General features: G+C 31.3%; 2 protein-coding genes across 3 annotated transcripts; one reads left to right on the top strand and one right to left on the bottom strand.

Moving 5' to 3' along the window:
• LOC109329788 (cullin-4-like) lies at window positions 10,014–20,705 on the top strand. Its single transcript, XM_019563610.1, has 17 exons — window positions 10,014–10,387; window positions 11,894–12,009; window positions 12,122–12,468; window positions 13,385–13,565; window positions 13,758–13,880; window positions 13,974–14,261; window positions 16,537–16,662; window positions 16,782–16,883; window positions 17,013–17,066; window positions 17,713–17,819; window positions 17,919–17,979; window positions 18,084–18,215; window positions 18,329–18,466; window positions 18,564–18,644; window positions 18,840–18,920; window positions 19,573–19,653; window positions 20,381–20,705. Exons 1-17 carry the CDS (start codon window positions 10,108–10,110, stop codon window positions 20,492–20,494), a joined length of 2,412 nt encoding a protein of 803 aa, XP_019419155.1. The 5' UTR covers window positions 10,014–10,107; the 3' UTR covers window positions 20,495–20,705.
• On the bottom strand, window positions 12,830–27,795 carry LOC109329789 (F-box/kelch-repeat protein At1g30090). 2 transcript variants are annotated; one of them, XM_019563611.1, is made up of 3 exons: window positions 27,669–27,795; window positions 25,719–26,975; window positions 12,830–12,842 (listed from the first exon to the last, which is right to left on the bottom strand). In XM_019563611.1, exon 2 carries the CDS (start codon window positions 26,965–26,967, stop codon window positions 25,750–25,752), a length of 1,218 nt encoding a protein of 405 aa, XP_019419156.1. In that variant the 5' UTR covers window positions 26,968–26,975; window positions 27,669–27,795; the 3' UTR covers window positions 12,830–12,842; window positions 25,719–25,749. The 2 variants fall into 2 exon arrangements, with proteins under 2 accessions (XP_019419156.1, XP_019419157.1); XM_019563612.1 differs by lacking the exon at window positions 12,830–12,842 and having other exon boundaries at window positions 25,559–26,975; window positions 27,664–27,795.

Here is a 27,799-nt window from a genome sequence, read left to right on the forward strand (position 1 = left end):
CATAATGGCTTAGTTTGCATTATATAGATATATTCTTATGGACTAGGTTGTCTCTTTCCAACACATGTCAACTTCCAACATTCTTTATGACTTGAATACCCCTTACCTTAAGTCATTGTCTTTAAATAAAAGCTAAGAGAAATCCCACAAGTTGGTTAAATATTAAAGGCAAGTCATTGTAGGATCCCAAAATTTGAGGTAGAGTGAAATTTAGCACACCTTAATGATGAGATATTGTATATATTAAGGTAATTTATCTATGTCTATAGTTGATTATCACATATTTTTCAATTTCCTTTTAATTCAGTTTCCAATTACATTATATTGAGTTTCTTTAATAAAATCATATTCAATTTTTACTGACTTCTTAAATTAAGTATATAAACCAATATTATGAAACTCGAGTCTTACATCAAACCGAGAGATATCTTATATTTGGTTTAAATGGTTAAGTCATCTAGTCAGACCGGGTAACTTCATATAATTAACAATTTTTATTCATAAATATATAATTATATATAAATACAAAATCGTATATAATTAATAACTATGTATATTTTTATTTAAGCAACATTTCTCCACCTTTTTTGGACCGGAGTAAAACAAAACTTTGGAGTAGTGTTCCATTTTTTTAAAATTTTAAGTGAATCGTTCAGTTAGCTTCTCAGATTATTTTGGTTTAACCAGGTTTAACACGGTCGGATCGGAATTTTTCCGGTTCAAAGCGGTTCAACCCCTCCTTCAATTAAAACTGTAAATCATAATTGTTTTCAAGTTCGGTCAGCGATCTGAGGATCTGTTCATATTCTCACAACACTTATATAAACTTAAACATCAAAATTTTTGAATGGATGGAGTATTCTATATATTAAACTAATTTACCTATGTATATATACTTGTTTATTACACTATGGGTGGTTCCTGATGAGCCTGGTAGATATAATGCTTTTGTGTGAAAAGGCAAATAGGTTGCTGGACCTGACCCTTTTTGACTTGGAGATGCTTTACATGATGAAAATTTTGAGCAAGTTTTTTTGGAAATAGATCCTTTTCTTTGCATTAGACAATCCCTTATTCATGAAACATGCATTGTATCCTTGTCAAACAAAAACATTGAACATGTATCTGACTTCATACATATCAAAAAGTATTATTTTTCATACTAACTTGTTTTGAGATATAAAAAATATTAAAGTAAGTTTTATTGTATTAACAAAGTTGTTTTTGTGCTCAATTGAATTTCTATTAAGAAATCTAACTATTTTTACTAAATGTGATTAGCAGGAGTAGTATTATTATACTGCATTTTATGAGACATGTGTTATATTTAAACATTTTCTAACAAAAATACTTTTAGAAATTAAAAATATAGAATATGTCACAATTTTAATAGTTGAAGGAGATAGTTTCATGATATGATGAGATATTTTTTTTATTAGTGAATATTCTACATAATTTATTAATTAACGGTTGTGGAACACTAATTGATTTTGTTTTTGACAACAGTATATTAAAAAACACTATGAATATAGTAGAAGAGGAAGCGTTCAAATTGTTTTTTAAAGTTTAATTCAGTCCATTAAAGTAATTGTTGATTTGTGTATGATACTATGAAGCACTAATATCCAAAAACTAATATTCGTTTTTTGGTTGACAAAATTGATATTATTTTTTAGATTATAATATTTATGCATGTAAAAAATTATAAAAATTTAGTATGTCGTTCATTTATATTACTTTTATTTAATTCACACTAAATTTTAAGTATAAGAAATACAAATGAATAAATAATATATTGTCAATGTATAAATTATTTGATCAATATTGTATAAATATTGCACTCATATAAAAAACTATTATACCAATAAGGTGTTGGTACAATACTATAAGGTCACATAAGAGCTCATGATGATTAAAAGATCAAAAATTTAATTTATATAAGTAATATTTGTTGGGAGGGACAAACACATATCCCGAAAAGGATTAATTTCTTAACAAAAAAAATATGAAGAATATCATTGATAGTATCAAAAATATAAAAAAACTCTTCCATTACACTTGGAGGTATTTTTTCTCTTCATTACAATAAACAAATTAATGTCACTTTTAAGGCAAAAATTCAAGTTTTAAAATTTTAATTTAGTCTCCACTAAAGAAAGGTTGAGTTGTGTATGATGACATTACTAAAATAAAAGTTAATATTTGAAGTTATATACATTAATTAAGAAATAATTAAAATGATATAATCAATTTCTAATATTTTGACTAAAATAATTTCATTTAGTCTTTATTACTTCTTATAATTAAAAGAGAGGAAAATAAGATGTAAAAATATAATATAGTAAATAAGAGTATATTACCTAAAACAAATATATATATTGAAGTCTTGGTTTTCTAAACATCAAACTACTTGGAAATATTAACTTTTAAGAAATGAGGTACTATATTCATTTATTTATTTTTGACAAAATTGATATTCATTTTAAACGTTCAAAATATATATTAATGTTAGTACTAATTTAATTGGTATCTAGAATAATCCCCGACACTAACAACTACAATAATGTTAATTAATAGACTCTTTGACGACAGAATATTCATGTATCGTTTGTACTCATACTTTATATCTAATCATTCTCCTACTTTATATCTCTAATCATTCATCAATCAAGGAGATGCTAAAAGATTGCAATTTTTTGTGATACATCCGTGTATGAGTTTGATGCCAGTTGGAAAGTTCGAACACCGGCAAAATATTATTTACAACTTCAAATATTAATTATAATTTATATACTATTAATAATTCCCTTATTTTATCTGGTTTGGTTTTACATGAGTTTTCAACAAGAAATTTATGCCAATGTTTGGCCAAGAAATTTATGCCAATGTTTGGCCAAGAAATCACCTTAAGAGATAGTTTGTGAGATAGAAAAGAAAATGAAAACTTCAAAGTTATTTCACATGTGTATTTCATAAATTTCAAGTTTTTTGTTTACTTTTTCCACTCCAAAATATAATGTAATAATAGGGCATAATAGTGGGGCCATTTGGCAATAACTTAGCACATAAGCATCTAATGGACATTGGTAATTTAAGACAATATGCCACGGCTTCTCCTTCAAAGTTTAAACATATGTTTATATAGTTATGAAGTGCCTGAAAATGATGATCACTATAACGAAGCCAATAATTTATGATGTGCTTATAATCTTGATCCATGTGTAGGACAAAATGCCATTCTAGTCCTCATTTGTATTTCACATGCACCCTCTGAAGAGAAAAAAAAAAGTTACATTGTTACTTTCTCTCGGTTGATAACTTAAAAATTGAAAGTAACTCATTAAAATGGTTAAGTTGACAACTAGTTGTAATGGTAGACTGGCTCATGGGTGAGCTACAACTAAATCTATTAGATATTTATGGTTCATAATCAAGTAAACTAACTTCATATTCATTTCAATCCTCACCATTGATTATTTAGTTTGATAAATTTGTTTTATAAACCAAAAAACTTAAATTTGAACTAGAGATTGAATTCATTAAGTAAACGAGCTAAATTTGAGTCAAATACATTTCAACTCGTTAAATTTATGAATTGACTATGTTTTATATGTATATATACACATACATATATGAGTCTTGAAATTTATACATTTTAAATATATAATCACACATATATACATATTTTTTAATTACTACACAAATATATGAATTAAAAGTCTCTTTATATATAGTATGTATATTAGCAATTACCATCAAGTTGATGAATGACATAAATTTGATCTCATTCACCTGTTTGAAAGTTCATAAACTTTCAGTGGGTTTATTTTAAGTTAAAAAAATGTTCGCATTGAGCTCAACTCGAAACTTAACTCAATCAAGTTCAACTCGACACATTTCGCTCATAAAATGGTTTAATTAAGTTTTTTGTAGTTAGGGTCAACCATTTAAAAATGGGTAAATATTAAGCTTTAAATGTAGGTCAAGATTAGTCCATAACCCACTTACCTATATAAGTTATTTTATTGTGACTATCTTAACCTTATAGACTATAGTTTTAAGGCAGATACCTTGTCAATTCTATGTATTCAAGTTACATATCATTTTACTTCACTTCACCATATTAAATATTGTAACATAAATTAAATTTTTCAAAAACACACTTCTACTCATCAATTGATACAAAATTGATCCACTAATAAAGATAAGGATTATAAAGATGAAATTAACCTTATTTTCAACTCGTGAAGAGTATTATCATAAAGATAAGACCATTTAAAGGATTTACTTTTCTGAATCAATGTAGGGTATATTTTTGAGTTAGTTCTTGTAAAGAGATAGAAATAAATGAAAAGTTTAGGAGCTAGTGACGTAGCCATACATTGACTAGGGTGTGCACATTCACACCCTAAAAATATATTTATACATTACTCTTATAGTTAATATTATTTGCACCATAGGCACTTATATATTACCCTTTAGGGCGTGTAGTATGTGTGCAAGGCCCATAATTATTTAGGGCACCAATGTTTTTTACATAACAAATACTTTATCTCCGTATGATAAATATTATATTGTTTTTTTCTTTATTGTCTTGTGAATTATTACACTTTATTGCATAAATTCATTCAATACTTTGTTGGTCGTAATGATTATTGTTTTATGTTAATTTATAATTGAAATACAAGTGTGATATGGAATGATCAGATTAAAGTATGTAACTATTTAAGTCTCCTAAGTTTGGCCGTGGAAAAATATTGGACTCAAGACCTATGAAATAAAGTAAATATTGTATAGTAAGGTTTGTATAACTAAGACATTTTTAATTCAAAATTTATTGTAAGAAATAATAGTGAGGTTTCTATAACTAAGACATTTTTAATTCAAAATTTATTGTAAAAATAATAGTAAGGTTTCTATAACTAAGACATTTTTAATTCAAAATTTATTGTAAAAATAATAGTAAGGTTTCTATAACTAAGACATTTTTAATTCAAAATTTATTGTAAAAATAATACACAGTTAATTTTTTTGTTATATAGATACTTATTTTTATTTCACCCTCACAATTTATTTTGGGTCTTCAATTTTACTCAAAAAACATATAAATTACATAATTATTATTTTTATAAATTAGGGGTCCACCGTAATGCTCATGTATTCACTTATTTTTCTCACATTGTGCCCTCATTACTTAATCATTTGAGTCGTTACAAATACTTAATCCCTTTCTTAAACTTGTTCTAGTCACTCATGACAGAATATATTTTATTTACAAAGAACTTAGATCTTTAATTTCTAAGCCATGGGACATGAAATTTGGACAATATCCGCTGACAAATGATCATTATTTAACATATTACTTTCATTGAAGTGGTATTATTTACGAATGATATATACCTTCCATGCAACTTTGAGCTAAAAAGGAAAGGGGACAGAATGAAATGTCTTTATTTATTAGATTTGAATCAACACAAAGTAGTGGGATATGTGAGTGTCATTGCTCATAAACCTTGTCTGGTCGGAGCTTGTTGCAACTTTTATGGGTTCATGCATATTGGTTAATTTTAATTTTAAAACGAGTATTTTCACTCACATTTGAATAGAGATGACAATGAAAATCGAACCTTTAAATATTTGTCTGAATTTAACACAAATTTAATAGGGAAAACTCAATGTGCTTGAATTTGGATTCAGGTTTTATTCGAGTTCATTTTTTAAATTTGGGTTTGATACAATTAATACTCTACCCCTGAAACTAATTAATATATTAAAATTATGAAATTAAGTATAAATATATATTCTCGTCGGGTTTGGGTTACCCGAAACCCGATTGGTTGTGGGATGATAATATTTTTTTTGATCCCACTTAATTTGGGTCCAGTTTTTGAATTTCATGTTCAGGGTTGGATAAATATAAACCCAACCTCGACCCACTATATTGTCATTCCTACATTAGAGTAATTCTTTCAATTTGTAAATATTATTAAGGCGAGTTTTTTTTATATCAATAAAATCTTTTCCTCTTATATCATACTTAAAAATATTAGTTATTTATGAATTATAGTGAACCATATTGATATCATAGATTAATTAATTAATGGTATATCTATGCTTTTATGTCATGATCAAATATCCTCATTTTGGGTTTGTGATGATTTCAGTTTGGTCAAAATAGGTGATCAAATTAATGGAATGAAACCAAGTGTTCATATTCTCTTCCACAAAAAACTTGTTTGGCAAAGACAATCACCCAAGGAAAAAGTTATCTGCCTCCTCCTCCTAGATTCGCAATTAGGTTGTGGATAAGGTTGATTTCTCAATCAGTTTCCTATTCCATGCACAAGAAAATAATATAGCAAATACATGGAGACATAATGAGAGACACACAGTACTGTAAATTATAATGTTCTTTATACAACTGTTTGGATATTTGTTCATAATAATGAATAAATTGGTAGATGTTTAATTGCCCTTAAACAATCTCTTGTGTTAAAATAATTTTGTGAATGTAAAAAATTTCTACTAGAAGACTTGACCCTGAATATTTTCAATTGGAACATGATTATTTAGGACTGAAATCATCTTGTGGCGAAAAATGTTTTAATAACTATGATTTTAAGTTTTTTTAATAAAAATATTAAAAATTAAAGAGTTTAGTAGTACCGGAGATAAGCTACACTTGATTGCTTCTTAAGGATATCAATGATCTAGACAAAAAAAAATTAGAAGACTACTGATTCTCTTAATAGGAATAAAAATTAAATCGTGTGAGATTGGCTATCAAACTTTTTTTTGCAGTAGATGATTTACACTTTAGCTCTTAAACTCTAATTAACTCACTACAAAAATAGATTAAAAAAGTGTAACATCTATATATTATTATTATAAATATATTTATATAGAGTTAGTACATTATTTATCATTCACTTATTACTTATTATATTTTAAAAATCAATAATAATTAAATATATATAATAGATATGAAGTAGGAATATAAAAAAATCTTACACTTTCAATATGTATATTTTTTGTCATTAAAGAGAGCTTAGGCTTTAAAAGGTCCTTTGATATAAAAAAAACATGCATGTTATCATTATCCTCATGCAAATTAATATTAAATTTTAAAGTGATCCCTCAACAATCGAGTGGGGTACTTCATGTTGAAGATATTTTCCTCTCTTAATGTTTTTTGGATGTGATTCTAATTATTTCTCTTATCGACCAAAGTAATTCTATAAAAGGAGTACAATAGATACTCAACCCATATATAAACTAGAAGATAGCAAGAGTGCTAACTTGTGTGAAAAAAAGAAGCTGAAAAATTCTCAAGAACTTATTAACACAAATTCCAAGATATATAAGATTAACAATTGTTACTTGTAATATCAAGCTAGGCTTAGGCTTGAAAGCATTACAAAGGTCCTTAATTTAAACACTTATCCCAAACTTACATACTACTTTAACCACCCTTATGCATGTATGGTACTTGAAGTTTGTGGCTTAAATGTTATCTTTTTTCCTTCATGCATCCAATGTGTGAAAGAATATCAATGGAGTTTATTTTTTATTGAAGAACAAGCTTTTTGTTAAAAGACAAATTGTTGTAAAAGTATGCATCCGTTGATGGCATGGGAGGGATACTATATGCATACTAAAGAGAATTTTGACACACGCATGATGCGTTTATCTTTTCTTAAAAACATAAGCACAACCTATGTTTAACGTATATGACATATGACATATGTTGTGTTTTCCTTTATCTTATTTTTCTCTAAAATAATCCCTTTTGGACATTTTTAATTAATCATGAGAAAGGTTGAAAATCATGTGGGTTCACTTTCAAATTTTCCTTTTAACCCTAAACTTCTATTATGGCTTGTGAACAGATATGGTGGAAGTTAAATGGCAACAAATTTGAGAGAAAAACTACTAACTTTAAAAGGATCACATATGATTTATTAAAAAAAAATATACATTTAAGTTAAATAATTAATTATTAAATATTTTTCTGACAAACCACAAATGATGTTAGAGTTGCACAAAATGTGAGACATAAGATGTACAAAGTAACAAATAGGCTTAAAAGTAATAGCTTTGGGCTTCGGGCCATATTTGTTATACCTTGCTCTGGGTTCATTGACTTGATTATCTAATAGGGTTGTTGAGCCCTTTAGGCTTATGTGCTTACTGGGCCTTGACGTTTGGTTTTGACCATATCCAATGAAATTTTCCACTTAAATTTTGACATACCTCTGTTTTTGAAAAATTGTTTAATAATATTCATAGAGGTTATTTACTTGTATTAAAGAGGAAAAGAGAGTAAAAATAAAGTTTGAAAATCATTTCACAAACACATTTTGTGGTTCATGAACTTTCTACTTCTCCCCACTTTCTCCAAAAATCAATTTGCAAAATAGATCCTGAATATTTTTGTGGTATCAACTTTTCTTAAACTTTATTTTGCAATTACTCTAATGTAATTTAAGTATCAAAGTCTATTGTAATATCATAATGCTCTAGAGATGTTAATATAATTTTTAAAGCATGAAAGGTAAATCAAATTTGAGAGAGTAAGAGTATAACTTTTTCATATCAATTTTGTTATTGTTTTTTGTTCTCTTTACAATGATTACATTTTTATAGCTTATAGTAGTTATTAAGCTCACCATTGAGAACTAAGTGTTAATCAATGTGAAAATTCAAAATTTCTTACATGGGGAAAAAATTGACAAATGGAAGATCATTAACTATAAAAAATCATAAAGCTTAATCTGTTATGCATATATTTATACATTAGAAAGTTCACATGCATACACAAGAATCACTCTTATTCACTATAATGTGTGTGTTTTTGTAGCCATCCACCTTTGAACTATTTCAAAGCGAAGACATATTGCCAAACATAACACACCATATTATATATTTTATAATGGTGATTGTGAAATCAAATTCTACAAACAACTACTATCATAAGCTTTAACTTTATCATAAACTAACTTTCTCAAGTCCCATATTAAAAGTCATGACTTCCTTTTTCACCTTAGTTGTAGGAAGGCAATGCATAACCTTAGTTCTATTACCAAACTTTACTCGTTGATCCTTTGATTTTTGAAACCATAGCAACTCTTTTTAACTCATGATAGTGCTTTATTCACGTCTTAGTTGGATCTCTAATCTAACAAGGTTGTTATCATCCATCTCTTTAACTCAACATTGTCCATCCATTATCATTCATTATACTCTTGGAAGATCATTCTGAAAATTTTCATGGGTTGTCCAAGTAACCTGAAATCCAAAAGGTTGTTGGAGACATTATCAATACTATTACATCTCACCAACAACAGACAATGATCAGAGTGTAAATTGAAAATATTCTTCACAAGCTTATGGAAAATTCATTTGCCACATGTAATCTAAAAGGCCTGAAGTTGGATAAAAAATCATGGATGATTATTTAGTTGGGTAAAAAATTGAGTTTTGATGTGGTATTAATGGATTGACCTAAAACTTGTTGTGTTTATTAAGCCTTATCAAATATAACTAAAATCACTGATTCAAACTAATTATTAAGAACTCAAACCTAATCACTTTTTAGTTGGAGTTCATCCGATTAGATAATTCCTCCCGTTAGAAGTTTTGATGTAAATTATTTCTCTTCAGTTATATTATATTATAGTGTAATGTATATATTGTCAGTATAAATATTTACACACAAATATTATATTATATGTTATTTATTTGAATTATTTTTTTTGAAAAATCAATGATAACTATTCATTTGGATGATGCAATGACAGTTTATGTGACTCATATACTCAGTACATACATTTTTTCTCATTATATTATAATCTTAATGATAAATTAGATTTAAGATACATCAATTAAGATGATTTATGACATATGTTTTTAATTAATTACCCAAGTTGATAGAAAAAAAACTAATATATTTGTTACAAAAAGTAATTAAAAGGGAATATTTATTTAAAATCCCATCTCATATATCCTAAGTTGTCACACATAATCTAAGAGGCTTTCACTTTTGGAGCTTCTACATCTTTGGGTGTTTTACTCTCAACACAACACAATGCTCTTTTAATCACTTTCATGTCTCTTCCCACAAAACGTTCTTCCACCACTTCTTCTTCTTCTTCTTCTTCCGCCGCCGCTGCCGCCACCGTCAACAACCCTATGAAAAAGGCCAAGCCCCACGCTCCTTTACACGACGCCGTTTTTGATCCTTCATCTATGGCCATCGACGACGATCTCAAACCTTCTTCTAACGAATCTACCGCACCCTCTCGCGGCCTCGTCGCCGCCAATCTCGCTCGCAAGAAATCTACCCCTCCTCAGCCCGCTAAGAAACTTCTTATCAAGCTTCATAAAGGTTAGATTCGTAATTTACCTTTTTGCCCCGCATCGTTTCAATGCTGTTTATTTATTTTATGGTTTGTTAATTTTGTCTCATGTGGAATAAGGTTGTAATTGTTTAGGGTTTTGTTGGGTTGGAAATGGATTTTGTGATGTAATTAGGTTCAATTGTTGTTTACTGTTTTTTTTTTGTAATTTGTGGTATATGCTTTGTTAATGAACATGAGCATTATGTCGTTGTTCGACACATGTAGCCGAGTCCACCTAGTGAGATTAAGTCTTGCTTGTTGTTTTGTAATTTGTGGTATGAGATTTTATGTGTTGTGTGTTTATTGATCTGTTTGTTCTAAGCACTTTTGCTCAAACTCTGTTACTCTGTTATTTGTTCTTCGACTGCTTTAGGAAATTCTTCATTCCTTTGTTATAGTCAAATTAAGCTTTAAAAACTAGAACACATTTTCTTGAAAAGGGAAAATTGCATTGGTTGCAGAGAAGATGTAGTAAAATACTACGATTTGAAGTTTACTTCAGTGTTACCAAATTTGCTCACCCCGAATTACAAACTGGTTTGTGGTTCTTTCATGTATTGGTGTATGGTTAAATGTGAATTAGATTCCTAGAGATAGTGAATCGATGATTAGACACCATGTGATCAACAAAAAAAGAACAGCACTGGAGTAGAGTAGAGGGAAGGATAGATAGAAATTCTAAGCAAGGGGAGTTGGAATGCCATTGCAAGTAAGGAGGAGAAAATTCCTACAGTCGGGAACTGCAGAACAGCACAACACTGAGGAAGGATATAAACCCTAATAGCTTACTCTAAATGGGTTGGGCTGGCACAGTTTTCTTAGGCTGATCATTCTGTTAAGGAAAAAGTTCATGGGCCGATATTTGGTCTTCGTTGAATAACTTCATTTTAATCTTTAAATACGGATTTATGATATCTTAATTTAACTATTTAACTAATAGATATAAGAAAAACAAGATAAAATAAAAAATAGTGTGTACTAACTTGAATGTGCCAGAAACTCTAATAGTACACCAATTAACCACACTCCACATACCATATATTTAGCAAAGTAACATACCAAGTATCAGTACTATATGAAGATTTAAGTTCATAACTTTATGTATAAGAAAAATAAGAACTTAAAACTGACTTTGGTCTTGGTCGAACCCAACGTGGAAGGGAAAGAACTTTTGACGGGCCTAATTGTTGTTGCCATCTTAACATTTCCAAATCAGTGATTGTTCGCTGGGATATAAATCATATAATTAAACTCTTATACATTGGGATTTAATTTTGAGGTATCCATTGTTGACTTCCATCTAGATTCTGTTCCTGAACCTTTAAATGTCTCATGTTTGTCTTATGATTATGTTGAATGTTATTGTGCCTATAAAACATGGCAGTGGTATTATAAATGCATTGACACAATAATGTCATAAATAAAATGAAATATTTAGCCTATGAATAGGATGATTTTTAAGTTGATTTTCATACTTTCCTGTTTTTTTAAAGCTAAACCAACATTACCCACAAATTTTGAGGAGGATACATGGGCAAAATTGAAGTCTGCTATTTGTGCTATATTCTTGAAGCAACCTGATTCTTGTGACTTGGAGCTGCTTTATCAGGTAATCATGAAGATTTTCCTATTTTTTATTTTGATATGTTTGGTTTAGCCCTGTGAATATTTATCATACATTAGCTCATTAGCGTTTCATGGCGAACTCATAATATCCATAGGCTGTGAGTGATCTTTGCCTTTATAAAATGGGTGGAAATCTCTATCAACGGATTGAAAAGGAATGTGAAGCACACATATCTGCAGCACTGCAGTCTTTGGTTGGCCAAAGTCCGGATTTAGTTGTTTTTCTATCTCTAGTTGAGAGATGTTGGCAGGATCTTTGTGACCAAATGTTGATGATTCGCGGTATAGCCTTGTATCTGGATAGGACATATGTGAAGCAAACACCCAATGTACGGTCATTGTGGGACATGGGCTTACAACTTTTCCGCAAACACCTTTCATTATCTTCTGAAGTAGAACACAAAACTGTTACCGGTCTTCTACGAATGATTGAAAGTGAAAGGTAAGTCTGTGTTTTATAATCTCATTTTTTGTAAATGACTGGTAGACCTTTCAATATATGCAGGCCATTGTTTAAACATTCCATCCATGTATGCATGGGGTGGTGGTGCATTTCTCCAGCTCTTCTCCCTGCTTTCATGACAGGGCTTTATGTCTATGCCCCCATTCCATTTTCAAAATTCTTTTTTGAGATGAACGAAATGCATACTTTCAATAGTGGTATTTGTGTGAGCATAATAATATCATTATCCAAAACTAAAATTACTGGTTTGATTTCTGTTCAAGGTCAGGACTTAACACACTCCACCCCCTCTATGTTTCTTTATCTTTTTGTTCAGAACTGTAAGATGTGTTGAACTAAGATCGGAAAATATACTAATGAGATTTTTTTGGATTTGATTGATTTCATATGGTGAAAAATATTAACCAGGCATGTTTTGTTTACTGTAGTTGGATAAATGGAAGAAATTTTTTTGTCATTGCTTCGTCTGAGTGAATATGATACTGATGATTGACCATATTCTGTCTAGAATCAATAGATTCTGTAGTTTTACTGTTGCTAAAAATATTGAAGCCATTCTTTACTTTTGAAGCACAAAAGACTATTATTTAGTAATAATGGCTCGAGTGGTGTCAATCCCAGGATGCATTTGAGGTTTCAGACTAGAGTATTCTTTCCATTATATTAGAATGAATTTGGCTCAAAAGGACTCTGTTTCAATGAGTAACACCTTCAAGCTATGATATTATATACTACTTTTCCTCTCATGATCGTTATTTGTGATTTTGGACTATATATTTTTTCTCTTCATATAAAAAAGCATAGCTGGCTAATACTCCTGTGTATGAATAAGACCGTCAAATACTCCAACATGTGCTGCATCTTAAATTTTTTAATTTTACATCTGCTTTTCCAGATTAGGTGAAGCAGTGGACAGAACTCTTCTAAATCATCTTTTGAAGATGTTTACTGCACTGGGAATTTATGCAGAAAGCTTTGAGAAGCCATTCCTTGAATGCACATCTGAATTTTATGCTGCTGAAGGTATGAAATACATGCAGCAATCAGATGTTCCAGATTATTTGAAGCATGTTGAGGTGCTTCCTTTTCTGTATCCCGATGTATTTTCTTCTCAGCTTTAGTTATTGACATTGCCATATGCTCCTTTTAGTAATTCATTAATAATTGAATGGATCATGTCATGTCTCTCTTTTTATATTCAAAATCCTTTCCCATGTTCCACATTTTATATTTACTGTAGGGATATTTTTGGATACTCATTTTTGCAGACAAGATTGCAAGAGGAACATGAAAGATGCTTGATCTACTTGGATGCAAGTACTAGGAAGCCATTGATAGCAACAGCAGAAAAGCAACTTCTTGAACGTCATATACCTGCTATTCTTGATAAGGTTCTGATCACCATCAGCTTCAGGATTTTTATCCGGTGCTTTCTTTTTTAATTCTTTTTAATCGTTGTTTCAATTTTATTTCCCTTGTTACAGGGTTTCTCTATGCTTATGGATGGGAATCGTATTGAAGACCTTCAGAGAATATACTCACTCTTTTCAAGGATCAGTGCACTTGAATCACTGAGGCAGGCCCTTAGTTCATATATCAGGAAAACTGGGCAGGGCATTGTTATGGATGAAGAGAAAGAAAAAGATATGGTTTCATCCCTTCTGGATTTTAAGGCTTCTCTTGATACAATATGGGAAGCAAGCTTTTTCAAGAATGAAGCTTTCAGTAACACCATTAAAGAAGCATTTGAGCATCTTATCAATCTTCGCCAGGTACTTTCCATTTCTCTGTTGTCATTTTGTTGGTAAGTTAAGGTAATGATTTTCTTAGCAATGTCTCAATGTAGGAAGCTGTGCCAGTTAGTTTTGGGTCAAATCATCTTGTGCTTTCTTGTTTGTGGTAGCCTTTCCTTTCTCCTCAAGTTCCTAGCTACACTATTACCATAATGATTAAATCAAGGAACTCAATGCCAAAACGCCCCTTGTTGTTCTACTAAAAGCATGTTATTTGCCCATGTGTAGTATGTGGACTGACGCGCTGCGCTCAGGAAGTTTATTGCAGGGAGAACAAAAGATAGATAGTGGTTCAAAAGAATCAGTTAATTATAAGTTTGTAACTTTTTCAAATAACATATGATTCTCTCTTGCTAAAATCTTTCATGGTATCCTTACATAACCAGGTCTATTTTGGTTAGTATTGGTTCATTCATCTTTGACGATTTTGTTCCATTTTTCTGCTGATATGAAAGGAAAGTTTAACTATTAAGATCTGCATCTAATAACTGATCCTCTACTTGATATTGACGTCAAAGAATGCTTATCTGCTATATGATTATGTTGTAACTAATGATCCTAATTTGATCAAAATTATACTAGTATACTTTGCCCATGAGAAGGATTCTGGAACAGCTAAGATTTGCCTTTTGGTCCTTAGCTTAGGTCAAGCATTTTTTTTACAATGTGGGATTTGATTATGCATGTGATTTTCTATCAACTGATGGGTTCTGCTTTTTTTTGCCATGACAGAATCGACCGGCTGAGTTGATTGCCAAGATACATGCAGCAATCAGATGTTCCAGATTATTTGAAGCATGTTGAGGTGCTTCCTTTTCTGTATCCCGATGTATTTTCTTCTCAGCTTTAGTTATTGACATTGCCATATGCTCCTTTTAGTAATTCATTAATAATTGAATGGATCATGTCATGTCTCTCTTTTTATATTCAAAATCCTTTCCCATGTTCCACATTTTATATTTACTGTAGGGATATTTTTGGATACTCATTTTTGCAGACAAGATTGCAAGAGGAACATGAAAGATGCTTGATCTACTTGGATGCAAGTACTAGGAAGCCATTGATAGCAACAGCAGAAAAGCAACTTCTTGAACGTCATATACCTGCTATTCTTGATAAGGTTCTGATCACCATCAGCTTCAGGATTTTTATCCGGTGCTTTCTTTTTTAATTCTTTTTAATCGTTGTTTCAATTTTATTTCCCTTGTTACAGGGTTTCTCTATGCTTATGGATGGGAATCGTATTGAAGACCTTCAGAGAATATACTCACTCTTTTCAAGGATCAGTGCACTTGAATCACTGAGGCAGGCCCTTAGTTCATATATCAGGAAAACTGGGCAGGGCATTGTTATGGATGAAGAGAAAGAAAAAGATATGGTTTCATCCCTTCTGGATTTTAAGGCTTCTCTTGATACAATATGGGAAGCAAGCTTTTTCAAGAATGAAGCTTTCAGTAACACCATTAAAGAAGCATTTGAGCATCTTATCAATCTTCGCCAGGTACTTTCCATTTCTCTGTTGTCATTTTGTTGGTAAGTTAAGGTAATGATTTTCTTAGCAATGTCTCAATGTAGGAAGCTGTGCCAGTTAGTTTTGGGTCAAATCATCTTGTGCTTTCTTGTTTGTGGTAGCCTTTCCTTTCTCCTCAAGTTCCTAGCTACACTATTACCATAATGATTAAATCAAGGAACTCAATGCCAAAACGCCCCTTGTTGTTCTACTAAAAGCATGTTATTTGCCCATGTGTAGTATGTGGACTGACGCGCTGCGCTCAGGAAGTTTATTGCAGGGAGAACAAAAGATAGATAGTGGTTCAAAAGAATCAGTTAATTATAAGTTTGTAACTTTTTCAAATAACATATGATTCTCTCTTGCTAAAATCTTTCATGGTATCCTTACATAACCAGGTCTATTTTGGTTAGTATTGGTTCATTCATCTTTGACGATTTTGTTCCATTTTTCTGCTGATATGAAAGGAAAGTTTAACTATTAAGATCTGCATCTAATAACTGATCCTCTACTTGATATTGACGTCAAAGAATGCTTATCTGCTATATGATTATGTTGTAACTAATGATCCTAATTTGATCAAAATTATACTAGTATACTTTGCCCATGAGAAGGATTCTGGAACAGCTAAGATTTGCCTTTTGGTCCTTAGCTTAGGTCAAGCATTTTTTTTACAATGTGGGATTTGATTATGCATGTGATTTTCTATCAACTGATGGGTTCTGCTTTTTTTTGCCATGACAGAATCGACCGGCTGAGTTGATTGCCAAGTTTTTGGATGAGAAGCTTCGTGCAGGTAACAAGGGTACTTCTGAAGAAGAATTGGAGGGTATGCTTGATAAAGTCCTGGTTTTATTCAGGTTCATTCAGGTATGCTCAATGTTTTATTGGTGGAATAGCTTACAGTTACACCTTGTCTCCTTTATTTTTCATTTATGCCCATGTGCTGTGATGCACTTCAACTGATCTTTCTATCTATGCTGAAAAAGGGCAAGGATGTTTTTGAAGCATTCTATAAGAAAGATCTTGCAAAAAGACTGCTTTTAGGAAAGAGTGCTTCTATTGATGCAGAGAAATCTATGATCTCCAAGGTTAAAGCTTTCCTTTGCCATTTAACTTCTGAAATAATTGGTCTCGATAAGGGGAAAAGCTTCTGAGTCAATTAGATGATTCCTCAGCAACTCTTTTAGTAATATTAACAATTTCCTTCATCAATGCAGTTGAAGACTGAGTGTGGCAGCCAGTTCACAAACAAACTGGAAGGGATGTTTAAGGTATACATCTTCAAATGTATTTATAACTGGAAATTTTATTCACATCGTGGACTCCTTGTTAGCATGGGCGGGTGGAAATTGTCTATACCTACTTTACATTGTTCCCATCTCTTTTTGTTGGATTGTCAGTTCACTGGGAATTCAAAACTGGAGAGGCCTTTGGTCTTATTTAAGATTCAACCATGAGGTTGAACTTGGGTTTAGAATTATAAGTTCTTTGCCAGTTGAAACATTATTGCCTCTTAAGCTTTTTGCAATTCTAATTTGAAAAGGTGGTGAACAATATTCAACATGATTACAAAGAAGCTATGAGAAAGTTAATCCTCTCGGTTCAAATATATGCATGTTCATAAGATCTATAGTGTAGCTATAATTTGCAGCAATTATATAGTAGTTTTTCCCTTCATGAATTACACATTTCTGTTATAGGGATAGCAAACTACTCATCACTCATGATAAACATGCTGGAGAACAGAGGCTTCTGTATCTCTCTTTGATATAAGTCCAGTGGTATTGATATCACCTGCTTTGTTTTATAGCTCTGTATAACTACTATATGAATAATGATGAGCTGTCAAACTTCATGAGTTACTGTACCTTTTATTCATAGCTTCTTACAACTATTTAAAAAATTGTTTGAATTCAGGACATTGAATTATCAAGAGAGATAAATGATTCCTTCAAACAGTCATCCCAGGCAAGGTCAAAACTCCCATCAGGGATCGAAATGAGTGTTCATGTCTTGACGACGGGGTAAGCTTTGTGCTATCCCTTTGTTATCTATAATAATCAATAAATTTTATGCGCTTCTCTTTTCCTGGAAATCTAATTGGAATTCTGCAATGAGTGCAGGTACTGGCCAACATATCCACCCATGGATGTTAGACATCCTCATGAATTAAATGTTTACCAGGTTCCGCACAAACCATGAATGAGTGTTTTTTGACTGTTGGTGTGCTAGATACTTTTAGTAACTTCCCTGACACTGTCCTTTGCTTTCCTTTATTCTTCCTTCAGGACATTTTCAAAGAGTTCTATCTAAGCAAATATAGTGGAAGGCGTCTGATGTGGCAAAATTCATTAGGCCATTGTGTCTTGAAAGCTGAGTTTCCTAAAGGGAAAAAGGAGTTGGCTGTTTCCCTTTTTCAGGTTTGCCTTTCTAAAACCATTATTTTATGTTATATCTTCATTTGTGTTGTTGTCTATCTTTTATTGCTAACCATTTTTTGTGGGGATTAATTCTGGATGCTCTTGTGCACCAGACTGTTGTTCTGATGCTATTCAACGATGCTGAAAAGCTAAGCTTTCAAGATATCAAAGACTCTACTAGTATTGAGGACAAGGAACTGAGAAGGACTCTGCAATCCCTTGCATGTGGAAAAGTTCGTGTACTACAAAAGGTGTGTTTGCAATCACCCACAGAATTACCGGTGCATAAAATTTGTTTGAAGTTATGGTCTCTTAATTTCCTACTGTTGATGCCTTTTGACATGCCAGTTTCCAAAGAGTAGAGATGTGGAGGATAATGACTCATTTGTATTTAATGAAGGGTTCACAGCGCCTCTTTATCGTATAAAGGTACCACCCCAATTACTAGGAACATTAAGGATCAGATTAAATGGATCTCCACCTTCCAATTGTATTTTAATTGTAGTTCTCACTATTTAGCCTTTCAGCAATTACTAATACTGGTAATGGGTTTCAGTCCTCTAATCTTACACGTATGAGTTATTAGGTTCTTTTTCAAACTCATTTTGATTTTCTGGATTGAAGGTGAATGCTATTCAGTTGAAGGAGACAGTGGAGGAGAACACAAGCACCACAGAAAGAGTTTTCCAAGACCGTCAATATCAGGTCAAATTCTTGTCAAAATTTCTTCTTAGCTCAGAAGGCCTATTGTACATGGCAATGAATTGCAAATTCAAATACATGAGAATCTAATATGCTTGGGAATCAATGGCTTTTTTTTTTTTGAGTTGTCAAGTTTACTCTTATTAAATTTCATGAAACAATTTGTGTCAACAAAATAATATATATCATTGTCCTTTAAATTTTTATCGTAATAAAAGGGAATGCTGCTAAGAGCTCATACTTTCCATTGGGCAAACTAATTACCCTTCTATTGTGCGTTGAGATTTTTCTATTTTCAACTCTTTAACTACAGAAGGGTATTGCAATTACTCATTGGTATATGAGCTCTCTTTAGTATTACCCTAATAATAAAAATAATGTGAGATGCAATGGAAGATTCTTGCCTTTAAAAACTGTTATTTGTTTGATATGAAAGTGTAAAGAAAAAGCTCACTCAAAAATAAAATTTCAAATTGAAATGAAATTTGGAACAATTGTTAATGTGCTATTGAAATATTCATAATTTCATGAATAGAATAAATTTTGATATAATGTAATATATATTTAAGTTGTGTACACAACTTGGACCTAGGTATTTTATATAACAATTGTGACCTATAAAACATATTTGCCTGGTTGGCATGAGTTATTGCAGATTGATGCTGCTATTGTGAGGATAATGAAGACCAGGAAAGTGCTTAGTCACACCCTTCTTATTACTGAACTCTTCCAACAGGTAAAATCATTATCACCTTTCATTTCTATAATTCAAATAGAATTATGCGAGTTCCCTAGCAGTTCCATGTCAAAATATGTTCTCCTGATATTTAATCGAGTGTTATATAGTTTTGTGGTTGTGTACTAAACCAAACTCTTTTGAACAACCCATTGAGATGCACCATATGGTGTCCCATTTTTTGTGAGTTGAAGTGTTAGGAAGAGAGAAAACAGAAGATAATGTATACACTGACACTGTATCATACACCATTCATGTTTAATCATCATTGATTTCCTAAAAACATAATACAAATGAATGGTAGATTATATATTGTGTATAAATCTTTACACTGACAGTGCATAAATATTACACTCAAGAAAATATATACAAGGGTGTAAAAATACAGTGTATGTGTTCAAATGAATTGTGCAAATAGTATAACTCTATTTTTATGTACACTATGCTCCTTTATTTTTTTGGGTATAACTAAGGGTATTCTTTCACCCTATGGGTAAGGAACTAATCCCTTTCGGAGTATGTGACTGCGCCCAACAAGTTTCGCTTTAAGAAATCGAACATTTGACATTTTGGTCTATCTAGGGATCTAGTGGGGCCTTACACCACTCAATCAACGTCTTATTAGTCACCATTATGTTGTGTACTAGTGATCACTTCTGATGCGAACTATTTTCCATCTGCTTGTTAGGATTATTATTGATTTTGAAGATTGATTTTTTGTGAACAGCTTAAATTTCCAATAAAACCAGCTGATTTGAAGAAAAGGATTGAGAGCCTGATTGACAGAGAGTACCTGGAGAGGGACAAAAGCAATCCTCAAATATACAATTATTTGGCATAGTATGTTTTACCTAATCTCACATTTTTAATTTCTTCTTTAAAATGACATAGGAGATACTTGATTTTGAGTCCCTTTGTCATATGTACAGTAACTATGGAACCCCCTCCCTCATCTATTTCTCTTACATTTATAGACTACTGCACTTTCTTGTAAAGCATAGTTTTCCTTTGAATTTTTTCCATTTTCTTGAAAGTTCCAAATTGATCCAGATTTGTTTTTATAAAAATGGCTGTTGTTTACCAAGGGAGGAATGTTTTTTTCTCTACCCAATGTTTGAGATTATAAGGGCTTTTGTGTTCATTTTCCCCTTAAAATTATTAGATCATTATTATATATGTTGTAATTTTGCAGTATGGTGTGATTGTCAGTTGTGCAATAGGGGCTTTTGTGTACATTTCCCCCTTTAAAATATATTTCAAGATCAAATTTATAATTTTAAATATCTAAAATGACTCGGTTGAGAACAATTGTTATTGTGAGAAATAAAAACAGTTAATATGAGTCGATAGATCTTATTTGAATGATCAAGATTAAAAGAAATGATCATGTAACTAATAACTATTTTTTAATCATAATGATCTAAGGTCTGAATTTATTATTTCACCATTTTTATGAGAAATGTCACTCAGGATGGAAGTGCTTATCAAATTAGTTCTATACAATTTATACTTTTCCAGAATTCCAATATGATGTACTAATAGATAGACAAAGATGGCTGGCTTAAAAAAAGGACAGGGAGTATGACAATGTTTTAACATGATTGACAAGTGCAATAAGTACAACATGAAATAAACAATTAGCCAGATTTGGTTGCTAAGATGGGATTGATGATGTTTTATTTTGTTGCTACTTGGAGCCCCTTGATTCTATTGACAATTTATTAGTGCTTAGTTTTTATTCTCTCTTCTGCTGTAGTAATAGTTTTTTTTTTAAAAACGATGGCTCACGGCTGTTAATAAAAGTTAATGAAGTTTACTATCAACTTACTTGGGTTCTTGCCAATTAAATGATTTTTTTTCTGAAATTGCATCTAAAATTTTATAATGACAGAAAAAAAACATAACCATTAAGGTATAATAGGATCCCAGTGGTTTGGCTGTGTTATAACTTGCAACAAGGCTCAATAATATCCATCCTAATAAAATATACAGGAGATTTATTTCCAATTTTGTTGAGTGGCCCATAAGGATGATTTTAGTTTCTTATTATATTTTGATGGAGATACACACTCTACTCAAAATCTACATTCAACTCTTCAACATCATTATTACAATTAACATTTAACACCGCTACATTTTCAATTTCAGTTTCTAACCAAGTTAGTCTGTATAGGAAGATGAATAGAATGTCTTCTTTGCATTGACATCCTCTATTTATATTGAAAGGGATGAATCCTCTATGCACATGTACAGTTGTTCGGTCAGTCTCCGTAGATCTTGTCTCTAGCCTCTAATAATTCCTAGGTGCCATTTAGAAGAGTTATCTCTTATAAAATATCATGCAGACCAAATCCTAGAACTTACCTCATTAAATCGCTATGAATCTTGGGTTAATGTTGGACTTTCATGTGTTGTTTGATCGGATTGATATAGACCGAGGTTAATTTTGGTGTTCCTTGGCCAGCTAATGGGCAATGTTGACCAATTGATGAACATTGTTGGTCACTCAATTGTTCTGTTGGACTATTCGTGACGAATCCAATATACTTTGAACCTATAGATAGGAAGTTTGAATTAATTTGAATTTATCTTCAAAACATCAATTATGTTTATCTCTATTATTTTATTTTGTTATTCAATTTTTCTTATAACAGCTTTCCCCATACAATTGAGATCAACCAATCATTTCTGTTCTTCACAATAAACTGTTGCTGCCCAGCTTCATTACTTCATACAATATTATAGGGTAACACTTCTCTTCTATTTTTCACATTCTCACTTTGCACTTTAATTTTATTTTCTTCTAATCTTACCCCATTAAGATATGGTAAAAAGTTGAAAAATGAGATTTCCAAAGATTAATACCCTAACCTAAAACCTTACAACCTCGGGTAACTAGAGGAGATCCCATTAAGTTACAGGGTCATTTGATTCTTGCTTTCTATTTACTCAACCAAGTACACCCAAAAGTGTTGCATCCACATATTTGCTAGCCCTTAGCTGGGGTGGTACCAACCTTAGATTTGACCTCATATAACCCCTTTAGTTTATAACATTAACATATTAAATTATTCTGTTTACAGATTAAAAATAAATTAAAAGTGACCTCTCTTTTTTGGAGTAACAATGAAGCAAATAATATCAAGCGAGCTATTATTATAGAAATTAATATAGTGATGCCTATTTTGTAAAATGCAAAAATTATCAACAATATATATTCAACCACTCCTAACCTATCTCACCCAAAAGAGAGTTTAGTTTCAACTACCAAATGACTTCATAATTTGTTATCACCAACCAAACCAAAACAAGTGTGGACCCATTTGCACCCTCCAGCAGTAATAGGAAAAATTCTTCATAAATATGGAGTACTTTTTGTGCATTAAATCAATCACATCACTAATTATACTCAATTATAGTAACCAGTGGGATCCTTTTTATAAATCATTTTCATTAATTTCACACACATTGATCAATATGAAAATATAATTAAATTGGTTAATAATTTGAATTAATTTATAAAAAATATATATTAATGAAACTAATATATTATTATTTAGTAAAAAAGTGAATTTTGATAGCAAATTCATTTCATGTATTTAAAATTGAGGAAAAAATATGCACTCACACGATAGGAGTTTATACATTGTCATTGCATTATTCGTCGTTCATATTTAATTATTATTGACTCTTTAAAAAATAATACACATGAATGTTATATGATATATTGATTGTATATAAATATTTATACTGAAAGTGAATAGATATTACGCTCTATTTTAAAAGTTGTATTATATATTGTATAAAAGAAAAACCTAAAATGATGAGTATTATTAATGAAAAATAATTAACACTTACTGCATATGCTTTTATAGGTCTATTAGGATTGTAACATATCATCTAGAAGATTTTTAAGGTCTTTTTATATGACTCTTTACATTCTTATGTACTATTTTGTCCAGATTAAAAGCTGTCTTTCTCTATTTTTTGTTGTTTTAAAAAAGACTACTAATTAATGACCAATATTAATTGAGAGTATTTTCTTAATTCGTGATTTATCTTTCTATAAAAATTAACCTTTCCCATCACACAATCAATTACAAAAGTTAATAACTTTAACATATGAATAGTGAGTGATGAAATAATAGTATAAAAATCTTATATTATTAGTGTATAAATATTAAATTATTATAAATTAAAATTGAAAAAATTATTAGTGGATGATAGTCTTGAAGACAAAAAAACATTTCATTATCCTCTACTATTAGCTTATTCAAGACAAAAATGAGAGTTAAAGTTTTAAATTGGGGCAAATATAAAAAGAAAAAGTCAATGCTAACAAATTTGTAAGGGTTTAACAAATTTAAAAATTCAATTGGTGAGAGTGAAGAGTTTAAGAAATGAAGTATAAGAGGTAATGAGTTCGAGTATCACCCATAATAAATTTGAAAGAAAAAAGTTATAAAATAATTTGATGATTAAGATAAATGATAAAAGGAATGAGATTGAGGGTTCGAGTTTCACAAAACAAATACTAACACTAACATGAATCAAAAAAATGCTACATAGAATTGTAAAATACCTTATAAAAAGGACCATAAAAACTTATTAGATAATATCTTATTACAATAACTTATACGGATAAATATTAATCAATGGTGTAAATTGACAAGTACAACTGTACAAGTATGTACAACTTAAATGCATCTAGTAGTTTATGGAAAATTTGTGAAGGAACCGACATCTTCAAATGAGAATATTCTATCACGTGAAGCACATTTTTTAATTAACTAGAACTAGAATGACACCATGCATCTTAAGAGAAATCTCATCCCCTTTGATTTAATCACCCCAACCTTCAATTGCATCATTCACCTTCCACACTACCTTATATTAGGATATAACATCACCTATAATACTCTATGTCTGATTGATCTAGAAAATTAAAATAATTAGATTGATAACTCAATAAAAAAAATTACCGATCAAAGAGTGATGCAATTACAAATAAGGTTGTTGCTTATGGACCATGAATGAGGTTATGGATTTAAATTTTGAAAACAATGTAAGTATGGACCGTCGTTTTAAAGACGGGTGAAGTAAATTCTTGGCATGAAAGTATCTCACGTTCTTCAGTTACATAGAAGGTTCTTTGTTCTCATTTAACAACCTCATCAACCTTGGACACACCCACTCATAAATGTTGTATAGTGTGCATCACTGCTCTCTTTGTCTATCATATGCAACCAGAAATCATAAGTGTATGTCTCACTGAGACAACTAAGCAACAACTAAGTGAAATTGGGTGGCAAAGATAGCATTTTGGCTTTTGGAATTTATAATAAACATCAAAACAACTCAAAACTTTGAGAGATTAAATAAGGAAATCTCAACCCACATGTGCAACTTGAGAATAAAAATGAAAATTAAATATTTGAAAAAATTATACCTTAATATAGCCATCACATTTTAGAGTATATTATAATATTTCTTACCGTTTATTTCATTAGTATAATATTTATGCATTGTTAAGATTTATACACAATCATTATATCATCAACCACCATTTGGATTACTTTTATTGAAAATACAATGATAATTAAAAATAAATGATTGATGATAGACTAACGATGTATAAAACCATTACATTATCGATTCATGCATTTTCTTCTCTTATTTCATATTTATAAATAGGACTATAGGCTTGTGTTTTGAAATGACCTCAACAAGGCATCATATCATATTGATATCAATCTCATATTATGCATTATTAAATTACAGTAACAAGTATCATCTTGCTTTTAACCTTTTACAAAAATTGCATCTACCCTGGCTTCAGAAGACAAATATAACTAGAATTTCTGAGAATAGAAACATAATAGAGATGTTCATGAATTTCTGACAATAGAATCATAATAGCAACTTCATTATATGGGTGAACAACACACACTGCCTAAGCAACCACAAGAAGATACTGCCATAATTAAGAACTGTCTAAAGTATTACTTCACACAGCTATTACAACTTTTACACTCTGATAATTATACTTATTCGGAGTTTCGGACAATATAACATAATATTACAGAATAATGAAAACTATGCAAACAGCACCTGAGAGCTTGAAGGAGTTAGATCAGATAAACTTTTGGGCGCATCAATTACTTGCCATCGAACACCGAAGCTCCATTTTCCCTCGCAACTTTCTTTTTGGTTCAGTCTAGAGATATGACCAACAGCGACATGAAGATTTCGACCTACGACATAAATATGACAATCGCAAGCATTCACGGCAAAAGGCTTGCATATTTGCTCAGGCAAAGGGCCCCCTTCTATGGCTTCCCAGGTATCAGTTTCAGTGTCATAAACCTTTAGCTTCATCCTTTCAAGCTCAGAAACAACAAATAAGTGCCCATAAACAACCACGCTTGAACCGGTCCATCCTTCTCTAAGACCAACATTCATATTTTCCCAGTTATCGGTTCTCGGATCATAGACCTGTCCTCTTGGAGAGACATAAAATGGCCATAACCAGCCTTCAGTCACGAGAAGTTTCCCATTGAGAACTGCAGCATCATATGATGCCATATTTGTTCCCATGCTAGAAATAGAGCGCCAACACCCATTGCGAGGATCCAAAACCTCGGCAGCTTCTAGTTCATATAGATTAGTGCTATTTCCCCCAGCTACATAAATCATTCCATTGATCACTCCACTAGCGAAAAATGACCTGGCGGTAATCATCCGATTCATCACAGTCCAACGATTTTTCTGCATCTCATATTTCAACACCAAGTCAAGAGGACAATCAACATCAGAGACCATCCCACCACATACATACAAAGTGCCCTCACGTGGAATCGAAACACACCTAAAACCATGAGGACAAACCTTGTCCTTACAAGGCATTGCAGGGATAGTGTGCCACGAAAAATGAGTGAGGTCAAGGACCTGCCATTGAATCTTTCCGGTGCACTTGTGATAGGCCAATACAAAAAGCCAAGGGTCTTTTAACCCCATTTGCTTCCTAATGGTAAAAAACTTTTCTTTATTGCCAAGTAGCAGATGCCATTTCTTGCAAACTGCTCTACAGGACGAATGACTCTGAACGGGAAGACGGAGAAGACAATTGAGAGCAACATCGTCGGGTAAGCCTGGTATTAAAGGTTCTCCTCTTAGAGAACACTCGGACTCTGGTGACGGATTTGCCAAAGAAGATTGTGTCACAGCTAACCTAAACTTAGGAGATAACGTCATTTGAGGATCTCCTAGCTTGTGTACCGGTGCCTGTTGAGATGAAAATCTAACACGCTGCATCTTTGTATCTGAAATACACACATAAACCCTTTCAAAAACTCGAAAACTTGTACCTTCTACCTAGTATGCAGTTTCTAGTTCACACTTTGTTCTCAATTGGATTGGTAAAATAACCCACCAAATAGTAATATCCAATTTTCAATCAAGGAGTTAAGAATCTATTCTAAATTCACTAGAACTAATTCCCTCCAATTTTTTATTGCAAATAAAAGGAACCCCAAATATAAAAACCACAAAAAATAAAAGAAGCACCAATTCCTCTTCCACAATGATCTAAAAGCTTATAGAATACAACAAATGGAAAATTCCCCTTGATAAAATATCAATCTTTAAAGAAGTTCACACATAACAGATGTTGGGTTCAATTCTCTTAGTCAAAAAGTCACTAACTTTATCACCAACTAGAACTAATCAAGATTTAAATTCACAAAGCAAGAGTTTTCACTTTTCATTAACAGACACACCAATTGCAATATCACAATTTATAAGTCCCCTAAAAACAACAGCTTAGAAGCATCAAACCAAAAATTTCAACTTTGTCCAAATTAGAAGTGAAACAGACCAATAAAACTAAATATTGCACATAAATTTTCTGAATTTATAAAAAGAAAAACAACCCAGAATTCATGGGTGCTTTATAAACAGATAAAGCAGACCAAGAGAAAGAAGCAAAGGAAAAAGGTAAAAGGGTAGAAACTTACAAGAAGAAATGAAGTATATAAGTTGAGAAATAAAGATGAGATTGAAAGGAGGGTTTGTTGTTTAGCATGAGAAAGAGATAGTAATAATAAGAAGAAGAAAAAGAAAAAGAAGAAGAAGAAGAAGAAAAGAG

The sequence above is a fragment of the Lupinus angustifolius genome, chromosome LG16, assembly GCF_001865875.1.
Source record: "Lupinus angustifolius cultivar Tanjil chromosome LG16, LupAngTanjil_v1.0, whole genome shotgun sequence".
Lineage (NCBI taxonomy): Eukaryota > Viridiplantae > Streptophyta > Magnoliopsida > Fabales > Fabaceae > Lupinus > Lupinus angustifolius.

What these genes read in the sequence shown, in the direction of transcription:
- LOC109329789 (XM_019563611.1), bottom strand. Translation starts at nt 26,967, where the DNA reads ATGCAGCGTGTTAGATTTTCATCTCAACAGGCACCGGTACACAAGCTA.
- LOC109329788 (XM_019563610.1), top strand. Translation starts at nt 10,108, where the DNA reads ATGTCTCTTCCCACAAAACGTTCTTCCACCACTTCTTCTTCTTCTTCT. An exon ending in ACTTGGAGCTGCTTTATCAG is followed by an intron (nt 12,010 to 12,121) that starts GTAATCATGAAG and finishes TAATATCCATAG; the next exon opens with GCTGTGAGTGATCTTTGCCT. An exon ending in CGAATGATTGAAAGTGAAAG is followed by an intron (nt 12,469 to 13,384) that starts GTAAGTCTGTGT and finishes CTGCTTTTCCAG; the next exon opens with ATTAGGTGAAGCAGTGGACA.